The sequence below is a fragment of the Rhinolophus sinicus genome, linkage group LG03 (assembly GCF_036562045.2).
Source record: "Rhinolophus sinicus isolate RSC01 linkage group LG03, ASM3656204v1, whole genome shotgun sequence".
Classification (NCBI taxonomy): domain Eukaryota; kingdom Metazoa; phylum Chordata; class Mammalia; order Chiroptera; family Rhinolophidae; genus Rhinolophus; species Rhinolophus sinicus.
The window spans coordinates 121275919-121299575 of NC_133753.1; the positions used below are offsets into that span (position 1 = coordinate 121275919).

The 23657-nt window shown below is 35.3% G+C and overlaps 1 protein-coding gene across 6 annotated transcripts in view; it reads right to left on the reverse strand.

Moving 5' to 3' along the window:
• Positions 1-6962: 6962 nt before the first annotated feature.
• The window catches only part of AP3S1 (adaptor related protein complex 3 subunit sigma 1), a 64643-nt gene continuing 47948 nt past the window's right edge, over positions 6963-23657 (reverse strand). For 2 of the 6 annotated variants that reach the window (XM_074328585.1, XM_019727834.2), the window contains 2 exons: positions 16622-16729; positions 6963-7595 (listed from right to left, as the gene is read on the reverse strand). In XM_074328585.1, the coding sequence (XP_074184686.1) occupies positions 7467-7595; positions 16622-16729 (237 nt within the window). In that variant the 3' untranslated portion in view covers positions 6963-7466. Of the gene's footprint in view, positions 7596-8835; positions 8884-13278; positions 13320-16621; positions 16730-23657 lie in introns of all 6 variants that reach the window. The other 4 variants (XR_002137042.2, XM_074328587.1, XM_019727835.2 and 1 more) reach the window with 4 other exon arrangements.

Sequence of the window (23657 nt, forward strand, 5' to 3'; positions counted from 1 at the left end):
GTGCTTACATATAAACAAACTTTCCCTCACTCAACTTTATGTTCCTTCTCCCTTGACCCAGAACCCTCATGATCCAGGCTTATATATTTTCTTTCAGCTCCTCCAGGCTTATTTTGGCAAGGTTCTGTAGCAATTTTGGCAGGCCCAGCACTTCCCTGGCCCAATTAGGTTATGTCTTGACCCTAGTTATTGGCTTGGTGGTGAGAGAAGGTGAAGAGGGGGCATGATATCCTGCAAGGTAGAAGCTTCTGCATCCTCTTCAAGCAAGGGGAGGAAGGGAGTGAGTGGGAGCCTAACAGGAAGAAGTGGGCTACTTCTCTAGGTCCATATCCAAGGTTTTAGTGTGCGTAACCTAGGTGTCTTCATTCCGTCTCACCGTCCTATTCTTTTTGCAATCATGTCCCTGACCATGGCTTAGCAGACATGATAGGGCTGGAATCCAACCTTCTCTAGAGCTCTGCCAATCTTACAGTTAAGTCCTGGGCCTGAGCCTCTGCTTTTTCTCTCCTCCAGCTGCAGGAGATGAGAGTCTTTATATACTGTCAAGGATGCCCTCTGGATTTCACACATAGCTTTTACCTGGTGATTAATCATCCTCAGCATTTCTCTAATGCATTGATTGACCCCAACAACAGCCATCTAATTCCACACTCTTTACAGTTACCACCTCTCTAGAACTTCTCAAATGCCTGAGACGTTGTCCCTATCAGGGTATTCCTAGTATCCCATCCTAGTTCACTACCAGTGAAAGTTTCCACAATTACATTGCTATGGCATGCTACTGGTGACCCAGGCTCCACCTGCCCGCTCCATTGCCAGCCTGCCACGGGGTTACCAGCTCCAAAATCTCATTTTAGAATCTGCTTCTTCAGACCATTCTTGACTATAATTGTCGTAGATGGGCTTCCTGGGAAAACAGACTGAGAGAAAGATTTGCATGCAAGATGCTCACTGTGGTATGCCATTGGGATCAAAGCCTGTGTGGTCTGAAGGAAGTAGAATGAAATGTAGGGCCAAGTTAAATTGTAATGCAGTCACGACGAAGGCCTTGGCTGATCCCACAGGTAGCTGCTCTTTAGTAGGGATGGCCTTTCAGACTTGTCCTGCTTTAGCCAAGGAGGCTGGATGTAGGACATCTTTGGAGAAGAATCATGATTTTTGGATGAAGTAGCTCTTTTCAGTTGAGGCAGTTCTTGGAGAGCAACTAAGCTGAGTGTTCTCAGCCACCAACACTGCTGGGAGCTGAGGGAATGAGTGGCCCAGAGTATCCACTACAAGCCCCAGGACACTTTCTCCTTTACCCACAAACCACACACACAGCCTCATAATTTTAACATGTCACCAAACCAGGATTACAGAAAATAATTTAATTTTGGGGAGGACAAGTCTTTTTGTCTTTAGTCAAGTGTTTTAAAGTCATGTGAAATAGTTCCTCTCTGGGTGATTATGCCACCAGCTATTATTCATTTGCTTTGCTTTCAATTTTTAGGAGTTTTTTTTTTTTTTTTTTTTAATTTCAATTACTAATAGTGTAAAATCTTTACATGGGTCAAAAACAAGATACATTCTAAGAAGTCTAGCTTCTATCCTTCTCACGATAGGTGTATTTTTAAAAATATATATGGTTTATACTTCTATTTAAAAATATAAACAGAAATACTCTCTCTCCCTTTTTCTTAACTGGTAGCATACTGCGATAATTTTGTGTCAACTTGACTGTGCCATGATCAGACATCTGGTCAAACACTCTGGGTGTGGCTATGAGGGTGATTTTGGATGAGATTCATACTTAAATCAGTGGACCTAATAAAGCAGAATGCCCTCCATGGGGGTGGGCTTCCTCCAATGAGTTGAAGTTCTGAATAGACTAAACAGGCTGACCCTCAGCCAAGTAAGAGAATTCCTCCTGCCTGACTGCCTTTGAACTAGAATATCAGGTTTTTCCAGCCTTCAAACTCAAACCGACTTTTATAATAAATCTTTTATTTCTTCAAAAAATTTCACCAATACCATGATTTTATTTTATTTAAAGAAATTTATTACTAAGAATTGGCCCATGTGATTATGGAGGCTGACAAGTCCTAAGATCTCCAGGGTGAGTTGGCAAGCTGGAGACCCAGGAGAACCTAAGATGGAGAACCAGTCTGAGTCCAAAAGCCTGAGAACCAGAACCCATGATATAGTTCCAGTCTGAAAGTAGGCAGGCTTGAGACCGAGGATGAGTCAATGTTTCAGCTCACGTCCAAAGGCAGGAAAAAGCCAATGTCCCAGTTCAAAGACAGTCAGGCAACAAAGCGATCCAAGATGGAGTTGTATTTAAACACTGTGCTCGCCTCCTCCGTGAACACATCAAAATTACAACTAAATCACAGATCAACCTGGAGAACCATCTCAAATTTAGTTGAACAGAAGTCCTATAACTAAGTGTATAAAGAAGTATCCACATCAAGACCGGTAGGGGTGGAAATGCAGAATAGGCTGGCCCCAAACCTCCACGTGGTGGTTGAAAATCTGTAGGGATATCTTGGCTATGGAGGTTCCCCCCAGAGGAGCAAGGACACCAGCCCCACAGCCTGGAATACTGGTACCAGGAAGAGGAGCTCCCACATTTGGCTATGTAAAACAGTGGGGATTCCAACCATCCAGGTGGGACAGAAGGCTGCAGGAAACTGAGATGTCCTTTTAAAGGGTCCACACACTTACTCATTGGCTTGCAGGACTCACCCTGGGCTCTGGTGGAGGGTCAGTGACTCGGAGGGCATTGAAGACATATGGGGAGAGACTGAGTTGTGCGGCTTCGAGGCGAGGACTGGAGGAACACTTGCCATTTCCCTGTGTGGAGTCCTCCTCCTACGCAGCTGGCAGGAGGGTGCCATCTTTCCTGTGTGGAGCCCTCTCCCCATGCCCATGGCCAATCTGAATCTAAATTGGTCTGAGGCACTTCCTCATTTGCAGCCAGCCCTGCCTGCATTGCACTCTTTCTTGGACAACTATCAGGGGTCCATGGGCCCCAGGAGGGCAGTGGCTGACCTCAGTGTGCTCCGAGACTTTTGCTGAGTAGCTCCAGGTTCAGCACTGGCACCAAACCAGAACCCACAGTAAGCTGGTGATCATTCTAGTGACTCCGAGACCCCGCATCACCCAATTTGTGTACCGCATGAGGCTTTAAAAGTGGCTGAAACTTACAGGAGTGGGCAGGTGGCAGCAGGCCTCGGAGTGTCCTGGCTTTTGCAGAGCTACTTCAGGCCCAGTACTGGTGGCAGCCATCCCTGGTTCACAGCGTGGCCTCTCTGATAGGCCTCCAGGTTTAGTACAGCCAGTGACCAACCACCAATTGTTTTGTAGCTCCTACCAGGTAGGTTGTCCCTGGCCAGTCACAAGCAATGGATGACCTGGGCATGCAACAGAGCCCCTGCCAAAAAGACCCAGAAATAGCATACTTGGGGAATGGCTTCAGAACACAGCAGAGTACCACCCAATTAGACCCACAAGCAGCACACCCAAAGTACGGTCTCAACAGGCACCAGAGCCCACTGGGGAGAATCCCACTCCAAGGGGTAAGCCTACTGCACAGCAGCCCATAAGCTGTGGACATGGCGAAACCCCATAGCCAGTCAGCCTGAGGGTCAGGTCATTCCCAGCCACTGATGTGCAAATAGCAATCAAGGCTTGACTGTAACAGGAGGGAGGGCACACAACCCACAAAGGGGACACTCCTGGAATACACGTCACAGGTGACCAGGAAGACTGAACCACTGGGCCCCACAGGGCACCTATGTAAGACCATCCAACCAAGACTGGGAGATGTAGCAGATCTACCAAATACATAGAAACAAACACAGAGAGGCAGCCAAAATGAGGAAACAAAGAAGTACATCCCAAATGAAAAAGCAGGAGAAAACTCCAAAAAAGAACTAAATGAAAAGGAGATGAGCAACCTACCAGGTACAGAGTTCAAAACAATGGGTATAATGATGCTCAGGAACTTAGTGAGAACCTCAACAAGGAGATAGCAAGCATAAAAAAGGACACAGAAACTATAAAAAAGAACCAGTAAGAAATGAATAATATAATAACTGAAATGAAGAATGCACTAGGAATCACCAGCAGACTAAATAAAGCAGAGGATCGAATCAGCAATTTGGAAGACAGGGTAGCAGAAAACACCCAACTGAAACAGTAAAAAGATAAAAAAAAAATTTAAATGAGGAAAGTTTAAGAGACCTCTGGGAAAACATCAAGCGTGACAACATTTGCATCATAGGGATACCAGGAGAAGAGAGAAAGCAAGGCATTGAGAACCTATTTGAAGAAATGACTGAAAACTTCCCTAACCTGGTGAAGGAAATAGACATACCGTGTTACCCCAAATATAAGACCTAGCCAGACAATCAGCTCTAATGAATCTTTTGGAGCATTAATATTAATGCTCCAAAAATTACGATAAGACCCAGTAGTATATTATATTATTATATTATATTATATTATATTATATTATATTATATCCGGTCTTATAGTATAGTAAAAGAAGACTGGGTGTTATATTAATTTTTGCTCCAACACATTAGAGCTGATTATCTGGCTAGGTCTTATTTTTGGGGAAACACTATACAAGCCCAGGAAGTACAGAGAGTCCCAAATAACATGGAATCAAACAGGCTCACACTTCAACACATCAAAATTAAAACAGCAAAGGTTAAAGATGAAGTGAGAATCTTAAAAGCAGTGAGAGAAAAGGGAACTAATTACTTACAAGTGAGCTCTGATAAGATTGTCAGCTGATTTCTCAACAGAAACTCTGCAGGCCAAAAGGGACTGGTAAGAGATATTCATTGTGATGAAAAGCAAGGACCTACAACCTAGATACTCTATCCAGCAAAACTATCACTTAGAATTGATGGAGAGATAAAGAGCTTCCTAGACAAGAAAAAGCTAAAGGAGTTCCTCACCATCAAGGTAATACCATCAGTATTACAAGGAATCTTAGAGGGACTGCTTTAAGACCAAAAAAAAGAAACAAAAAATATGAATAAAATGACAATAACTACATATCTATCAAAAGTTACTTTCAATGTAAATAGATTAAGTGTTCCAATCAAAAGACATGGAAAGGCTGAATGGATAAGAAAACAAAACCCTTACATATGCCGCCTACAAGGGACTCACTTCAGATTGAAAGACACACAGAGAAAGTAAAGGTCTGGAAAATATATTTTATGAAAATGAAAATAAACAAAAATGCTTGGGTGGCAATATTTATACCAGACAAGAGAGACTCTAAAACAAAGGCTACAACAAGAGACAAACAAGGACCCAGTAATTCCACTTCCGGGTATTTATCTGAAGAAACCCAAAACGCTACTTTGAGGGGATCCATGCATCCATGTGTTCACTGCAGCATTGTTTACAATGGCCAAAATGTGGAGGCAGCCTTGGTGTCTGTCAATGGATAAATGAGTAAAGAGGAGGTGGTACATATATACAGTGGAATATTGATCAGCAATGGAAGGGAATGGGTTCTTGCCATCTGTGGCGGCATGGATGGACCTGGAGGGTGCTGTGCTGAGTGGAGTGCCAGAAAAAGAAAGCCAGATGCTACGTCACTTCGCTTTTATGTGGAATCTAAAGAACAAAAGAAACAAACAAACAAAACAGAAACAAATTCAAAGACACAGAGACTATTTTAATGGTTTAATGGGAGGAGGGTTGGGGGATAGGTGAAAAAGGGAAAGGGATTAAGAAGTACAAATTGGTTGTTAAAAAGTAGTTATCGGGATGTAGGGTACAGCATAAGGAATATAGTCAATATTATAATAACTATGTATGGTGTCAGGTGTGTACTAGATTTATTCGAGTGATAGATGGGAGGAGTGTTGGGGGCAGGCTGAAAAAGGTAAAGGGGTTAATAATTACAAATTGGTAGTTACAAAATAGTCATGGGGATGTAAAGCATACCGAATATAGTCAAGAATATGGTAATAACTATGTATAGTGTCAGGTGGGTACTTGACTAGACAGGGGGATCACTTGTTTTCTGTGAACTGACAGAAATCCCAATAATCACAGACTGAATTTTCTGTTGCCTTAACAAGATGAGGCTTAGAGTCAGATTAATTTTATTTAAGAAAAAATAAAGTGATTTTTCTTACATTCCAGAGCTTGGAGTAAAATTCATACATACCACAAATCTAAGGAAATGTTTCCAAGAGAACATTTGAGGAGGGAGGACTAGAACCGTAGGAAAATCTTAGTCTAGCTAGAAGAGGGACCCCACTCATGGTTCACAAGATATACAAGACCAAATAAGAAAATGTGGGCCAATTATGAGAAATCACAATATGAGAGTGTTAGGACTTAAGAAAATAATTTAGCTTTTCATTTTCTGAGCAAGAAGGGCTCAGATGCAAGGTTTAAACTTATATGTATAAAACAGATTTTGCAATTTTTAGAAAAAGATTTGTCATCTCTCACTCTAGATCTCATCCTACACAACGTGCTATGAGATACAGTGGTACCTCAGTTTTCGAATGTCTCCGTTGACGAATATTTCGGTTTACAAACGCTGTAAATTTCATGGATCTATGGTATCATTAGATAGTAACATTCATGCTAAGTTTGCGGTTTTAGGGGTTGATTTTAAAGGTTTGGAATGGATTAATCCATTTCCCATTACTTTCTATGAGGAAACCGCACCTGTTTTCGAACGTTTCAGAACTTGAATGGTCTTCGGGAACAGATCATGTTCGAAAACCGAGGTACCACAGTACACTACTCGATTGTGAAATAACTGAGCTTTACAATAATTCAGTGAGTTTCTGAATAGTAAAAACGTAAATATAAATTTTAAAAAATCAACATTAACAGCTTCTTAACAGTGATAAAATATAGTTTTATTTACTTTGTTGAGTCAGAGGGTCGTAAAAAAAATTATTGCTAAAGTAGATATCAGGCAAACAGAAAGGTGCTTTAGAAGTCCAGTTACCTTGGAGTTTATTTAAACTAAGAGAAAAAGGTCATAATGTTTTCATGCAATACATACTTGGTTCTTTAAATAACAATCGTGACAAATAACAGAAATAATTAAGGAATGCTGCACCTGTGATCCATACAAAACAGCAACATTATGGATTATACATAATTTAAAGAAATGTCTCAAACACTTTTTGAAATACTGTTGTAGCCAATACATAGAGAGGCATGCCTTAGTGGGCATAGGAATGCAATTAAGAAAAAAAAAAAAAAGAAACAAAATCACACCGGAACTACTCAATTTCTTCAAAATCACTGAGCAAGAAAAGCAACATTGAACCGCCATACTGATTTTACACAACTTCTATACAGTACCTTGACTTAAATCCAAGAGCAAAAGTTAAGACTCTCCTCCTCTATTTTTGGTAAACAACTGCATGGTAAACTTAGATGACTTTTCCCCCTGGATTTTACCTGGGAGTGGCCTTTAAAATTTTTTATTTAAAAGAGGGCAGGTTTGGCACTTTTATACTGATGTCACCAATGTTAATATTTCTTGGGATCTCAGGAAGATTCATATTCTTTACAGCTGATACAGCACGGGCTGGAGCTCCCGCTAAGCCAGCCTGTATACAGAAGCAAATAAAAGAAAAAGAAAATGTACAACTCAGATGTAGCTCATCAAAGCACTAAAAATGGAGGACAATGATAAAAGGTTTTCATATAACAAGCTTAGAGACAAGATGGTAGTTTGAATTGGTATGGGATGGTTACTTTGAAATACTAATCTATAAAGAGAAAACAGTTGACACATTAAAAAAATACAGTGAACACATGCAATGATAACAATGTAAAGATTTAAATACAAATTAAACTGTACTACTTAGATATTACACATAATATTCAAATGACAAAAGCTAGATCTTCAACTATATTAACAGACACATAAGTATGAAGCATATTTTAGATTAGTTTCCTTATTAAACATCTCTTGCAACAATTGTGATATATTTTGGGTTTTTCTGATTTTAAAATGGCATTTTTATAAATATATGCTGTGAAATAAAAACTAAAAGTAATAGGTCATGCTTATTTATAAGTTTCTTTACTTAGGGCTAACCCCTTAAAACATTTCAAAACAATAAAAATATTTTAAAATTATTTTTTAAATTGTGGAGGGAATTTAAATTTTCTAGGGAAGTCCAGAATATTAAAAATCAGTCTTTTAAAATAAGTCTCAATCCAAAGAAAACAGTTCTGCCTAAAAACGAAACACCAACATGGGGATCAGTCCAACCTTTGATGCATTAGTAAATATAATGATTACAAATATTTTGTCATATCAAGTAGATTCAACATGTTTAGTTTACAAAATATAAATGTAAAGAATAGCATAAATATAAAAGATAGTATATATGTATGTAAACTTTAAAATTCCTAGTACTATTAATGTACAGTATTTGGCTTTCATCTTAGTAGGAAAATTTATAATTTTATGAAGTAATTTTGAAAGAAAATATGCTTAAAAAAGAAAAATGAATATACATCATTTTTCTCCATTAGCTACATCAAAGTCTTCACATTTTTAAGGTTTGGTTTAATTTATATATATACCATTAGAGTTCATCAATTTTTATTCAGGCTATATAATAACACATCTCAGTTCAGTGGCATACATCGTCTTGCACAAAAGCAGACAATTAACAAAAACAAATCTTCCACTTTGCTTAGATTACGTATATAACAGACAATGCTTGTGTAATTAGATACACTAATTTTAAAGTCCCTTTTTGTAATTTTTGTTTTTTCTCTTATGTAATCCTACCTGTTTTGTTAATTAAAAAATAATAATAATAAAGCTGTTACCTGAGAAAAATCTTGACTGATACAAAATAGGCCAGTGTAAACTATTTGCTGAATAAAGGATACAAACATTGTTAAGCAATGAAATAAAAGCCATGGATTATCAAGTCAGAATTGGAAATAATAGAAAAAATCAGTAAAATAATATTAATAATAGATATGGTCCACATAGGCAATGATAAGGTCGATATGGATAAAACATTCCATACCCAATTAAAGATTGAGTAGGGCTGGGAATTCAATTTTTCTCATTTAATAGGGGTTGTTTTTGATGTATAACTAAAAGTTTGACCGCTACATTTATACCTACCTGAAGTAATACAGTTTTTGTTACACCCACACTTTCCTCCCACTGTCCCCCAAAATGGAGATACAAATGAATATTACTTAGGGCACCATGAATCATATTCAAAGGGATCATTTCAGGTTCAATGTCTAGCTGCAAAAATTTAGAATGGTATAGGACCAAAGAAGTATTCAGTTCAAATAACTTTACTATGTTGTAGGCTCTCTTCCTTTTACCAGGAAGTATGTTATCTGCCAAAGGAACAAAAATTATTTTACAAACTTATAAACATCCTGGAGTTAGTATCATTTTTCCAGGTAGAAGGATTTTGTAATTTTTCTAAATAACAAACCGATTTACCACTATTTTTACTTTGAAATTTCTATATAGGATACCAATGATATATAGACTACAGAAAAGGTACTGATAAGATATTTGAATATAAATATTATTTAAAAGCATGAATTATTATTAAAGGATTTTATAACAGAGAGAAAAGGTAGGGGTGTGTGTGTGTGTGTGTGTGTGTGTGTGTATTTTACTGGATGCTATGCTTTATATTTTATAGTTAAGATAATATTTTTCAGTATCAAATCAAATATAATTGTCAAGAAGCCTTCTTTACCAGAATATCCTGTACCATGAACAGCTAAACTAAAGCAAAGAAAATGAGAATAAAAAGTCATCCTGTTAAATTTCATTAGATTAAGTCGTTTCTTTGACCAAAGATGGTGTCGATTGTTGGCTGCTAATAAGAATACATCAAGTCAATATAGCAATTGATTTAAATAGCATATATGTGCCAAGTTCTTATTATGTAAAACCAAAAGAAGTTTCTAAGTACAACAAACTACAATCCTTCTAAACATAAGCAGCAAGCCATAGACATGCAAAGGATGGTAACTATTCAGAACACGCAAATGAATTAAGAGAATCAAATTATTTCTCAAGCATGTTCAATACTTTCCTGTAGAATGTCAAGAATTTAAATGGTATGAAATTTAAAAATTGTAATGTGTATATAAATTGGGTTTTAATTAAACTAGCATTTTAAGAAATCAGATTCTATAGAATAGAAGGACAGTTGATCATTAAATAGATGCTTAAATGAGCTATCAATGTTTATATAAAAAAACTTAAGGCTTAAAAAAAAAAAAACTTCATGTCACCAGGTAGTCAACACCCAAACTGCTATAAAATCAACTTCATTTTTCAGACTTCCAGAAAGTGAAGTCTGAAACATGTTTATTAAAGAATAAAATGTAAAATAGGTAATTTACCATTAGTAAATCAGTTTCCAACACAGAGGTGTAATTTTCATCTTAGTTAAAATTTTTTTCAGTAAGATACACTCAAAGCAACAAGATAACTTTTACTAACACTCAAATTTTTCAACACTAAAATTTACAGAAATTAAGTTTACCTGACTTGTTAGTAGTATATACAATTTAAAATATAAAAAGTTTAAAATATAAAAAGAAGATATTTCTGACAGTACAACATAGTTCTTAAAGATTTAATATTTTACAGTTGACACAAGCAGAAATAAAAAGAATGAAACCCTACTGGAGAAATAACTTGTTTCCATCTATATTATTTTCTCGAGCACCACCATGGCAGGTAAACTGCAGCAACTCCACTAACAAAAACAAATATGTGAATCCAAAGCAGTTAAGAGTATGAATTGGATGAAAGAATGAAGTACAGTATATAAAAGAATGGTCATGTTTTTTCTCCCATGAGATTAAATAAACAGAATTAAGAGAAAGAAAACAAAATGAAGTCTGCAAGTATACCAAAATGAGGCCAAACAGATAGAAGACTTATACAGACATAACTCTCGGAAATTTCAAGCACTGAATCACAAAGATAGTAATGGATGGATATGGTTTGTTTTCGATTTTGTTTTTAAATTGCCAGACCCAAAAATAAACAAAATATGTGCAAGCAAAACTGAAAAAAAGCAGCTACTAGTAAAATGTATTTCAAAAAATCTGAAAGTTTCCTTTTCCTCATGCAATAAGCAATTTACTTTCTCAAAGGAAAAAGGAAAGAATCTAAATATTTATTTCATCTAAGACATAAAATACCATTCTACCATCTTAAAATATTTTTTCAAGCTTGAAATATAGCATAAGATGGTAGTTGGAACAATTTGTACATACTAAAACCTTTACACACCCTCCCGGCTGGAAGTTGCTATTTGCACATTCACAATTTTGACCTAATAGCGAAGTGAAAGAACATCAACATAATAAACAGTATTAAATGGTTTCAGACTCAAAATCATTAACAAAATAATGGCAGATCTTGAAACATGTTTTGAACAAAATAGAAAATGTCAATATTTTAATTTCTGAATATAAAGTAGAATAAATTTTAATCTGGGTTCTAATAGACTTGCTCTTTGCTTTAAAGGCAGTGTTTTAATACTGCAATTTTAAACAAAAGAGACTAGAAATGCTGATGCCAATACTCTAATGAGCAAGAACATGGTATTTAAAATTTTTTTTATCAAAATTAGAATATTTAAAAATTGTAAAGCCTTCCAAATTACTAGTCATTTTATATAATCTTCATTTTATCATTTTAATTTCTAGCACAGGATTTGCCTGAGTAAAATAAATATAGCAGACTAACACCATTCATGGATTTAATGTACTAGTTTTGCCCACTACAAGTGACCTCTGTTCTACTGTAGAACAGAATAACTGTGCATGTCAACATAGCGGGGTGGAACTAACTCACAAGCTGACTCCAACATGTTTCTCAGGCCCACTTTTCTTATTTTACACACTTTGAAAACAGATACTTGATTTAAAAAGAAAGAAAGGTGGGGGAGGGGGAAGTGACTGAGACCATTATGTATTTTGTATTCCAGGGATAAAGTCCTATGGATTGAGGGACCAAAAGTGGTACCCCCAGCTTCATGATATAGCCCATGATCACAGGATAAGAAATTATAAAGCCACCTGTCTGTCGCAACTTCTCAAACACATCCAGAAAGTAATCACTTAGTGGCCAAAAAGCTATGCCAAATACTCAGTGACATTTTCCTAATTAGTAAGGTAGGTAATCTAGTTTGTTAAGTTTACAGATTTTTTTCCTCCATGGTACTTAATAAAGTATTTTCATTTTTAAATTTTTAAATGGGGGCCTAAAAACATTTTCATTTTTCCTGAAATGGCTTTGTATAAAAAAGTTGTTGATCACCACGTACATGGAAATATTAAAAAAGTAATTCACTCAGTTACCTTATGGTGTGAAAAAAATGCACAGGAAATATCAGAGAAACTTCAATTTTGTAAAGCTAGGAATCTATTAAAAATGTTTGTAATATTTGCCAATATGCTTCACAAAAATATTCAAGGTTTACAATAGTTTATTGAATCTTATGACATGTATGTATGGATGTCAGAAGGTTGCTACAGTGGAAATCCATTTTATTTTGGTCAATATGTTATATTTTTTTAGAGCATTTAATTCAATTTTAGAAGATTCTGATCTTGCTTTTTGTTGGTCACTTTTAGTATGTACCTGTTAGTCAAAACTAGTCAATTCTGTTAAGCAATTCTGTTAAGACTTTGGAACTGAAAACCATTTTGGGGTGGAGGGGGAGGGAAGTAGTATTTAACAGTCATTATTGTAAGCCTTCCCTGCTTCCCACTTTGCAAAACTCTGAAGATTTAGCTTTTGGTTTTTAAATTCACAGCTTCCAAAGCCTAGCAGGCAATTTTATGTCAGAATCCTAATTTAGGAAGATGGAAAAAAAAATCTGTGAGAGTTAAATTAAGATTGGTTCTGCCATATGATGCTCAAAATAAACTCAAATTTTATATACAAAGTAAATTGTCATTTCTACAAAATGGAATTTGTCAGTTAAATGACAATGTTTAAAAAAAACAAAAAATTTAAACTTTCCTTTTACAATGCAGGCAGACAAAACAGAACATGACATCAATGATATACTAGTAAAATACACTAAGTCCAATAAAAGATGAAGAAACTACAAGGAGAAACTAGAATGGAAAATAGGCTACAGGGACTATATGGGTTCATTAACACAAAGAATTTTTGAGTCTGGCCTAAATAATTAATTGCCTTTGACATCATTTTGCTTTCCCTTTGTTAAAGTATATTTTTCTCAAAGTCAGCAATACCTTGTCTACCTGTCCTGTCTGGGAGATTGAAAGATAAAGGTCTGTAAGAGAGAAGAATGGAAAGAGCTAGAAAGATCAGGATGTTCGGAAAAAAGAGGACTGACTTTCAAAAAGTAGTGACTAAATTCAGACCCATTTTTTCATCTTAAAAATAACATGAAATGCATAAAAACTAACAAGTCTCCCCAACCCCACCCCTCTACCTCCACCCCCCCAGGGAATCCCTTCATTCCTAGGCAGATTCCTGGATGCCTCACACTTCTCCCAAACTCCACCCACCTCCCAGCTTAAACCCCCCTTTTCCAAGATCCCACTATTACAGTAAACGGTTTCTCTATCAAAGAAGGATGGACATAAATACACTTAGAGTACACCTTTTCTTTTTCCCTCTTTAAAGATCTGGGTGATCTTTGCTTCTACCTGTCTAGGTATTGGGAATTAAACTGGCTCACTTTTGACTGTCACTGAAAATATACTACCTTTAAGCCAAAATAATATCTTCTATTTCTGACAAAGTAAAAGGACCTAGATAGATCCATGTTGTATTTTAAAAGCTGTATCTTAACTATACCCAAGCTGATTTTTAAAAGATAAATGCTATTCTAAATATTATTAAATTAATTTCAAAAATATGATAACCAGGTCTTGTCATCAATAATGATACTCTGGATTTTAATTAAGTCTTTTGGTAAGTTTTTGCTTACATAATAAATTTTAACTAAAATTTAGAACGACTCAGATTAATAAAAGCTTATAGATTGCTCTCAAGTAATTTTGGATTATTCTGCAGTCATGTTTGGTAGATAGAACCAATTTAAGTAACATGGAAATTGAACCTATATGAAATTTTTTGACCTTTAAGTTTGTCTGGAATAAAGCCAGTAGCCTTCCAAACATACTTACACTATATGAAAATTATTGAAAAATCACCCAAAATCAACATTATTTTTCAACACAATTTCTTAAAATACGATCAGGACTAAATGGCGTCACTTCGACCCCAAATCCTATTTTATAATTAAGATATTAGCAGACATCACATATAGAGAAACACTTGATAAATATATAATGATGTGGTTTATCCTTAATCAGATTTAAAACATACTTTCTTGTAAAGGAGAAACTAATCTGGTAGCGGATAACAACTGACTATATGTTAAAAGATGATCAGTGGATGAAAAATGTAAGTATTCACTAATATTCAAAACCATTTTAAAAAGCACTGCTTCTGTAAAAGGATTTCTGTTATAGTATTCTTGTAACTATACATTCCATAAAAATGTAAATTCTGTATTTAAAATGCTCTTAAGAGATGAAAAAATGTTCATTAACAAAGTTTTACTGGACAATTAAAATGCAAATATTCATTGTCCAATTATTATAGGTCCTTTAAAAGTTTTGTCAATATCATATATAGCAAACTAAGGAGAAAAAGAAAAAAAACAGGACACCACTAGTGGAAAGCAATTAACTACCTGGAAATGTGAAAATTCCAGACTAGAAATCAATACATTTTTAAAGAAGATTACAAAGAATTTACAAATTACCATGTATCCATTCACTTTAGACTGATTATTAATGGCTTGTGTCACTGTCTATCTCCTGGCATTTAAAATCTATATCCATACAGTTTTGTAATACAAAGTTTAACAGATTACATAATTTTCAAATTATCATTTTAAGACTTTAAAAACTATAGCTTAGAGTTTATAGTAAATCTTTTAGTATGTAAGATTGAAAACCAACCACACTAAATAATATTCTGAGTCCTTGTCCTAAAACAAAATTTTCTCTATTAATCTAGTTTATGTTTTCCCTTTTCAAAAACCAGTATTTTAAAAATTGGCTATAGAACACACACAAAAGATACCCAATTACTTAAAAGTCATAATTTTAAGCTTTCACTATTACAAGTCTCTCATTTGGGAAACCAATAGGGATGGTAAATTCAGATGAGGAGAAATGCAGGACTATTTTACTTTTAAATAAAAGATTGGGAAATGTTTTTATACATAGCTTCACCTGCTTCTAACCCTCCGATTTCAGATTTATCCATCATCCCATGTGTTTTATTCAATTTCAGTGAGCACAGCATTGTGTTAAACTGACCCTCGACAGTGCAAACAAGATAATAATTCTTCAGAACTCACCTGTTGTAAATTTTTGCTAGCATATTTTAATACCTTGCTGCTTTTATAGTAATATTTACTTTATATCAACCAAACACCTGAACTTGTACTAATAATTATAAATAAAATATATTTTACTAATCTGAATGATGACTATAAATAACAAAGATAAGAGTATCCTCAAACAAGTACAGTGTTGAATGAGATATTGAGACTATTCATCTTTCAAAACGTCTGCTACAGTAAACAACCAAAATAATGTGAACTTGAGTAGGTCAGCTACAGCACCTGTTACTGATATTCAGCCTAATACATGAGAGAAAAGTCACTAAAATTCTAAAATAGGGTTTTATACAATGCTAATAGTGCTGGATGGTCCTCATTCACCCAATCTAACAGCACAGTTAACCATGTTGTATAACTAACCAAATCTTTCTCTTATAGACTGCAATAAAAGCCATGAATACATGTATCATTGAATATAAATGTGACTTAACAAACTTGTCAGTGACCTTTGAGAAGGATCTAGAATTAAAAGAATAAGGCACTGAATTTCTTTTTTCAATATGTACTCAGGCTTGTTAAGCCATTGTCTTTCCTTTCCTTTTGTAAATTTATGTACCTTTAAAGTATCAATTTTAAGATTTCCTTGATAATTACTGACTAATGTTTTACAAAGCAAATACAGAAGGTGCCAAAAAAATGTACACACATTTTAAGAAAGGAAAACTGTATTAAAATTGTAATACTCAATATATACGGATAACAAAGGATGAACACAAGTCACGTTTGACTTCTGCAATTACAAGAGGTGCTCAAAGTGGTTACCAGCAGCGTCCAGACACTTCTGACTATGGCGAACTACTGCTTGACCAAAGTGTCCACTTGCATACATTTTTGTGGCACCACAGTATTGATTTCATTTTTCAAATAAATACTTTCTTTTTTAAGCAATAAGAACTTGGAATTGTGTTAATTTACCCAAGGCAGTTATGACTGTGGCTAAGAGAAGAATGCACAAAACTATCTGGTGGATAGTAGTCACTGAACATTTAGCATACTAAAATTTGTATATTCCATTTTTAAAAACTGAATAAGCATACCTGCAGTACCTAAAGGGTGATACTGAAGGACAAACAGTGAAAGCTACAAATCAAGCACAATTTATGATCATGCTTACTACCCTTATTAACTAGAGCACTTTCCATTCTTACCTCAGATTTCTCCAGTTTATTTTGTGCATCAATTTGTGTAACAATCTCATTCATGTTGGTCTCCAATACCATTCCCCCCATCACCATTTCTGCAAGAATATTGTGAACCTAAAGGAAAAAATAATACACACCTATAAAGAAAACTCACTACAAAAACATTTCATAATTTCAGTAGTTTTTGTTCCAAATACCACTGTATTTATTTTATACGTATGAGCTGTAAAATACAATAATTTGGAGTAACGGTTCATAATTCACTTTTGTCACTACTGTTAAGCCTTCGGCAGTTACATAACCTCTTTAAGTCTTAGTTTAATGGGCTGTAAAACAGAGATACTAGTACCTTCTTCATAGATTGATTGCTGAAAGGTTAAATGAAGTCATTCATGGAAGTGCCCAAAACAAAGTAAATGATCAATAAACATCAGCTACCATTATTATCAAGTTTAATGTTAAAAAAAAAAAAAAAAAAAAGATCTACAAGGGCCTTTTATACTAGATTTTTAGCTAATAACTATGAAGTTGTTTTATGCTCAAGGTACTTAATGAAGCTATATGGCATCACTATAAGCTCTAAATTGAAAACAAGTGAAATACTGTTTTTTATTTTAGGTACTTTAATGATGCTTTTACCCCAAAGCCCTCTCTGTATGAAATACTGATATTTTTTAATCATCAAATACATCTTCTGACTAAAAATAGTGTCATTGGGGAAAAAAAATATAACTCAAGTGTTTTTTTCATAAGGTGTTTATTGGGTCAAAAATCACCAATTCAAATCTGAATTAAATTTCACAGAATAGTATACTCTGCTATAATTTTTTAAAAATAATGTGGTGGCATTAAGAACGGAGACTTTGAAATTCAATAGATGTAAATACTGATTCTACCATTTATTAATGATATGCCCTTCAGCAGTTACATGACCTCTCTGAGTCTGTCACCATATCTGTAAAATAGAGATAGAAATAGTATAGGCATAGGATTATCATAAGAATAATTCATGTAACATGCTTAGCACAGTACGTGTAAGTAGTACTTTTTAAACAAAAATTCTTTTTGGTTAAGTATATAATTACATTATTTGATTTTCATTTCTTTATAAGATTTCGTGCAAATGTACTCATGGTTTTAAAAATATCCTATCATTATTTACTAATTTTTCATGATGGCAAGATGGACATCTCACCTACAAATATTGAATAAAGAATTATAGAAATTACTTTTCCTAGCAAACAACACAAAACCAGAAGCCACAATTGTTTTTAAAAACTAGTGCTAAATACCATCACTTCTACTTCTATCTTTTCTGTTACTAGATATCATTATTAAAGCTGTATTTTGATGCTGTGTTTATAGTATCTGATTTAATTCTCATATTAACTTTTGTTAAAGCTCAGAATAAACCAGCTTACTAATATGTGGCAAACTAACAATTCAAACCTAAATCTAAATCCAATTCCTTGCTTTCTTCTGTTAACAACAAATGAAACGGACACAGCTAATTAATTTTTAGTCACAATCTATGAAAATTCAATTAAAGGTCAAGAAGGTGATTAGGTAATAAAATGACTTTATAATAGCTAATAGGTACTGCATTCATTAAAACTTCTTTTTCAGCAGTGGAACTTCATGTCTTCTTTTTAAAACAAATTCTCATGAGAAAAGCACAATTTGTAATATTGATAAAAGTGTAGCAACTCCACCATCCCACTTTGCTCAGGCTCTCTTGTGGGTTCATCCTTTTATACATTGTATTACTTACTGTCTTTCTAGAAACACCTCAGAACACAAGCACTAAAGTAGTGGAAACCATAAATTTCAGTATTAAGGAAATATCTACTAAGTTTAGAGGTATCAAAATATAAGCCTGCAAATGTGGGTCATACCCAAGAAATTCTAGCAATGTATATCAATTTAAGTAAGATAAGAACTAGTATGCACATTTGTCCTCAGAGTAAAAATAACTGCTATGAAAGCAAATTTGGAAATCTAGAAGAGACAGAAAACACAAATGAAGGGCCTGTGAGCTAAATCCTTAAAGAAACATAATCTCAGGGCGGCCAGATGGCTCAGTTGGTTAGAGAGTGAGCTCTGAACAACAGGGTTGCTGGTTCAATTCCCACATGGGCCAGTGGGCTGTGCCCTCTACAACTAGATTGAAAACAACCAGCTGCCGCTGAGCTGCCAGAGGGGCAGCCAGATGGCTCATTTGATTCCAGCATGAGCTCTTAACAAAGTTGCTGGTTCAATTCCCACATGGGATGGTGGGGTGTGACCCCTGCAACTAAGATTGAAAAAAAAACAAACCAGCGACTGGACTTGGAGCTGAGCTGTGCCCTCCACTACTAGATTGAAGGACAAAGACTTGGAGCTGATGGGCCCGGGGAAACACACTGTTCCCCAATATTCCCCAATTAAAAATAAAAAAGAAAGAAACATAATCTCATTTATTATAAATAAATGCCTAAAAACCATTCTTGGTGAGACACTAGACATTATGCAGAAATTCAAGGAGATAAACAGTATGGGAATGAGAATTACTAATTGGAAGGCTACTCCAATATTATCAAGATTGTGGTATCCAAAGTAAAGTATGTCACATAAGGAGGGGAAATTTAGAGGCTGAACATAGTATGTCCAGTGACGGGAAAATTTATGTTTCAAGAATTGGGAAGAATTTTTGGCAGAATTAATATGAGAACAAGGATGATAATGGTAGCTAGTGTGAGTGGCAGGCAGCCGGCGAGAGCTGCCCTGAGCTGCCAACCAGACCAACAACTGGCAACCAACTGCCTCGGGGGGGGGGGGGCAGGCCCCGCAAGGCTCATAATACCAGCATGGGCCAGGGAGCTGTGTCCTATACAACGAAACTGAGAAACAACCGGAGTGGGGGGGAGAAGTGGAAGGGGAAAAAATAAAAGAAAGAGGATGATGAAAGCTCTGCTTTTAGTGTAGCCAACTCATATGATTAACATATTCCATTATTTTGTTTTATAAATTTTACTTAAAACAGGTTTTTATGGAAATAAAAGGGTGACAATATGTCCGTACTATAACTAATCTACTAAACTCTTTGATTCACCTAAAATAAGAGTTCAGTGAGTTTTTACCTTCTTATTTGAATTTTTATAGGTATTTAAGTATTTTTAAAAAGTAGCAAATACAATGTATTTTTCTATTTTTTTTAAAACATGCATGCTTTATTTATCTGTTGCCACGCAGCAGCCTAACCGTCTGTCTCCTCGTACCTCCCCTAAAGAAAGGAGAGTCTCTGAGACGGATCCTTTCAGGGACTTTGCTTCGCCTTTGTACTTGCACCTTATGTCTCCCTGTTTGGCCCCAGAAAGATGGCTGTCAGCCAATGACGAGTAAGATTCCCCATGGGGGGGGGGGGGAGACAACTCAAGCCAGACATAGCCAAGTGGGGACCAACAGGAGAACCCACGGGGTTGATAGAGATGGGCACAGCCCCCCACTTTCCCCCCGGCTAAGGAGAGCCTCTGCCTCTGTGGCTGCATTCCTTCCCAAAACCTGCAGGGGAAGTGATACAATGATGTGCTCTCCATCTATTCATATGCATATAGGTTTTGTCCATTGGGGAAGTACGTACATTCTGAGGTTTATGGTTCAACTGCCTGCAGGCAAGGGTGACTGGCTTGAATCAGTTTCCTGTTATAATGTATGGGATTCACTGATCTTGAGATTGACAAGCTTTATCTCCTTTACTTCCCCACCTGACTAATACAAGCTATGCGTAGGCCCCATTCGGGGCTCAGTCCTTGAGGCTGCATTCCCTTGGCCCCGCTTGCATATTATTCTTGGCTACTGTCTTTCTTAACCCTGTGACGCCCTCCTTGCTCCCTCCTTGCTCCCCAAAACCCTCGTTGCACAGGACGCAACATTTATCCAACCCCAAAGCTGCTTCTGGGCATAGACCATAACTTCTAAATTTCATTTTTTTAAATCACAATATAGGCAAATGATTAAAAGTTTAAGCCATACAGAAACTTACGTAAGAATAATAGTGTCTACCACCTTTGTATCTGTTATTAGTTTCCTCTATCAAAGATAATCACAGCTGTATCTTATATATCTTATATGTATCTTATATATCTTATATGTATCTTATATATCCTTCCAGAAAACTTGTTATGCACAAACTTATTAGATGTGTCTATATGTATATCTAATTTACATAAATGAAATCACATTATATACATTATATTTTATAATTCTGCAAGAAAATGAAAAACGTGTTAAAAGTTAGAGGCAGGAAAGAATAAAGATGTGAATTAAGAAAATGATAAAAGATACCGGTGCCAGATACACGTACAAGGATAATCAACGATAATTTGTTCGTTAAAAACAGACACAAAAATACAAAACTGTAAAATGGTGACTATTTTATTAGTCACACTATTATTACACAGCTAAAAATGAGAAAAATCTACAGATCGCTCAGAAATATAGATAGGTTATTAAATGAAAAAATGAGTGGGATAGAATTATATCTGTAACATGGTCCCACTGAAACTTACAAGAAAAACTTTTACACATGCAGTACTTGGATATACCCAGAAACTTTCTGAAAAACATTCAAATACTTCAAAAATACTATTTTTTTAGAGCAGTTTTAGGTTCACAGTAAAATTGACAGAAAGGTACAGAGACTTCCCATACATACAGCCCCTTGCCCAACACACACATCTTCCCCCATTACCAAAATCCCCCACCAGAGTGGTATTTTGTTACAACTGATAAATCTACATTGACACATTATAATCTCTCAAAGTTCAGTTTACCTCAAGGTTCCTTCTTGGTGCTGTACATTCCATGAGTTTGGACAAATATGTATGGACATGTATCCATCAGTATGGTATTATATGGGGTATTTTCACTGCCCTAAAAATTCTGTGCTCTACCTATTCATCTATCTCCCCTGACTTCCCAATCCCTGGCAACCACTAAACTTTTTACTGACTCCACAGTTTTGCCTTTTCCAGAATAGTTGGAATCATATAGTACGTAGCCTTATCAGATTTGCTTCATTCACTCGGTAATATGCATTTTAAGGTTCCTCAATGTCTTTTCATGGCTTGATACTTCATTTTTTTTAGTGCTGAATAATTTTCCATTGTCTGGATGTAACACAGTTTGTTTACCCAGTCGCCTACTGAAGGACATCTTGGTTGCTTTCAAGTTTCGGCAATTATGAAAAAAGATGCTATAAACATCCGTGTGCAGGTTTTTGTGTGGACATGAGTTTTTAATTCCTTTGGGTAAATGACAAGGAGTGTGACTGCAGGACTGTGTGATATGTGATAAGAGTATGTTTAGTTTTATAATAAACCACCAAACTGTCTTCCAAAGTAGTTGTACCATTTTGCATTCCCACAAAATGAGTTAGAGTTCCTGTTGCTTCACATCCTCACCAGCATGTGGTGGTGTCAGTGCTCCCGATTTGGGCCATTCTAATAGTTATGTAGTAGTATCTTATTATTGCTCTAATTTGCTGCAAATGTTTTTTAATAGATAGTAGTTACCTAAAGAAATAGAACTGGCAGACTGAGGAAAAATGGAGACTTATCTTTCATTTTATAGTTTTTTTCTTGTTTTGAAACTTTTAACACATGTTTATGTTACTTTGCCTACTAAAAATAAGAAACCGACCGTGCTATAATTCAGAGGAACAATAATAAGGGCAGTGGCCATGCACATGTTTAAGTTAGTTAACAGGTAGCACAAAGTTGCTGAATATTTGTCAGTGATAAGGAAACACAAGCATGCCACTTTTTACATACGTTTAAAAATAGTAAGAATTCTATCATATATGTGTCAATGCAGAACATGGAGACTTTTGCTTAAAATTACTCTAACATATTTCATATTAAATGGTCTCTATTTTATTGTTTATAAAATATTATAATGTACATGTGGGTCTCTTTTCAAATAGTTTATCTCAGTTATCTTAAAATTCAAAAGTTAAAGAACAAGGCATTTATTTATTGTATGTAACAGTTTTCATTGCCCCATCAGCAAACTATATTTAATATTTATATATATAGTGCTCACAGATGGTGCTCACAGATGGCAGCATCCTGAGTTGAGTAAAGCCTGTAACATCACTGCAGAGTAGAATGAAGATTAAGTCAAACATATTTCACTTTTTAACAGTTATAAGCCCTCTTACCAGGCTGAACCAAGCATCTGAAAAAGGATAAAGGAAAGGAGGTCAGATTAGGTAGATTCCCTTCTACGGACTGGCGTGTGTTTTCAGGGCATAAAAGCTACTTTGCTACAGTTTATGCTAGAAATGAGGTCCTTTGCACCAAACATTTTAAAATTTGACTATATTAATACCTGACTATAGGAGTAGTCAAGTAAAATATGGCATATCTATTCTACTCAATACTTCACTTAAGAATAAAACTGATATGTATATATTGGTGTGGAGGAATCTAAAGATAGATGAAGTCAATAAAGCAAGACACAGAACATTATGTGAAATAAAAACAAACCTAATCACCTACTGAACCAACAGATCCATGCCTACCTTCGAAAATATGTAGAAAAAAAATGTCTGGAAGCCTACCTAGCCAAACAATTGAGAGAACTTACTTCAGGGAAGCAGTGTGGGGTGGGGATGAGTGGCTAGGAGAGGAAGAACAGGTAAGAAGAACCTTCCTGTTTCTAAAGTGTTCTACAACTCAAAATTTTCACTTGATAATGTTATTAATTTTAAAAGGTGCCTGCTAAGAAAATAGTCAGTTCTACAGTAATTTGGTTAATATTATCTTAAGATTGATTCAGTTGAACTGTCTCTGCTGCTAAAAAGTACAGTCTACCCACAAAGTCCTGGGTTTTTTAGTATTATATTATGAAAGAAAATTTTGAAGTATGACAATTTTGAAAATAATTTTGAAAGGAACTGGGAGTATATTTTGTTAGCCTATCAAAATTTTGGTAAAATTTTCAAGATAAAAATAGGAAGGGAAAATATATAATTAATATATTAATAATTAAAAGATTTGTT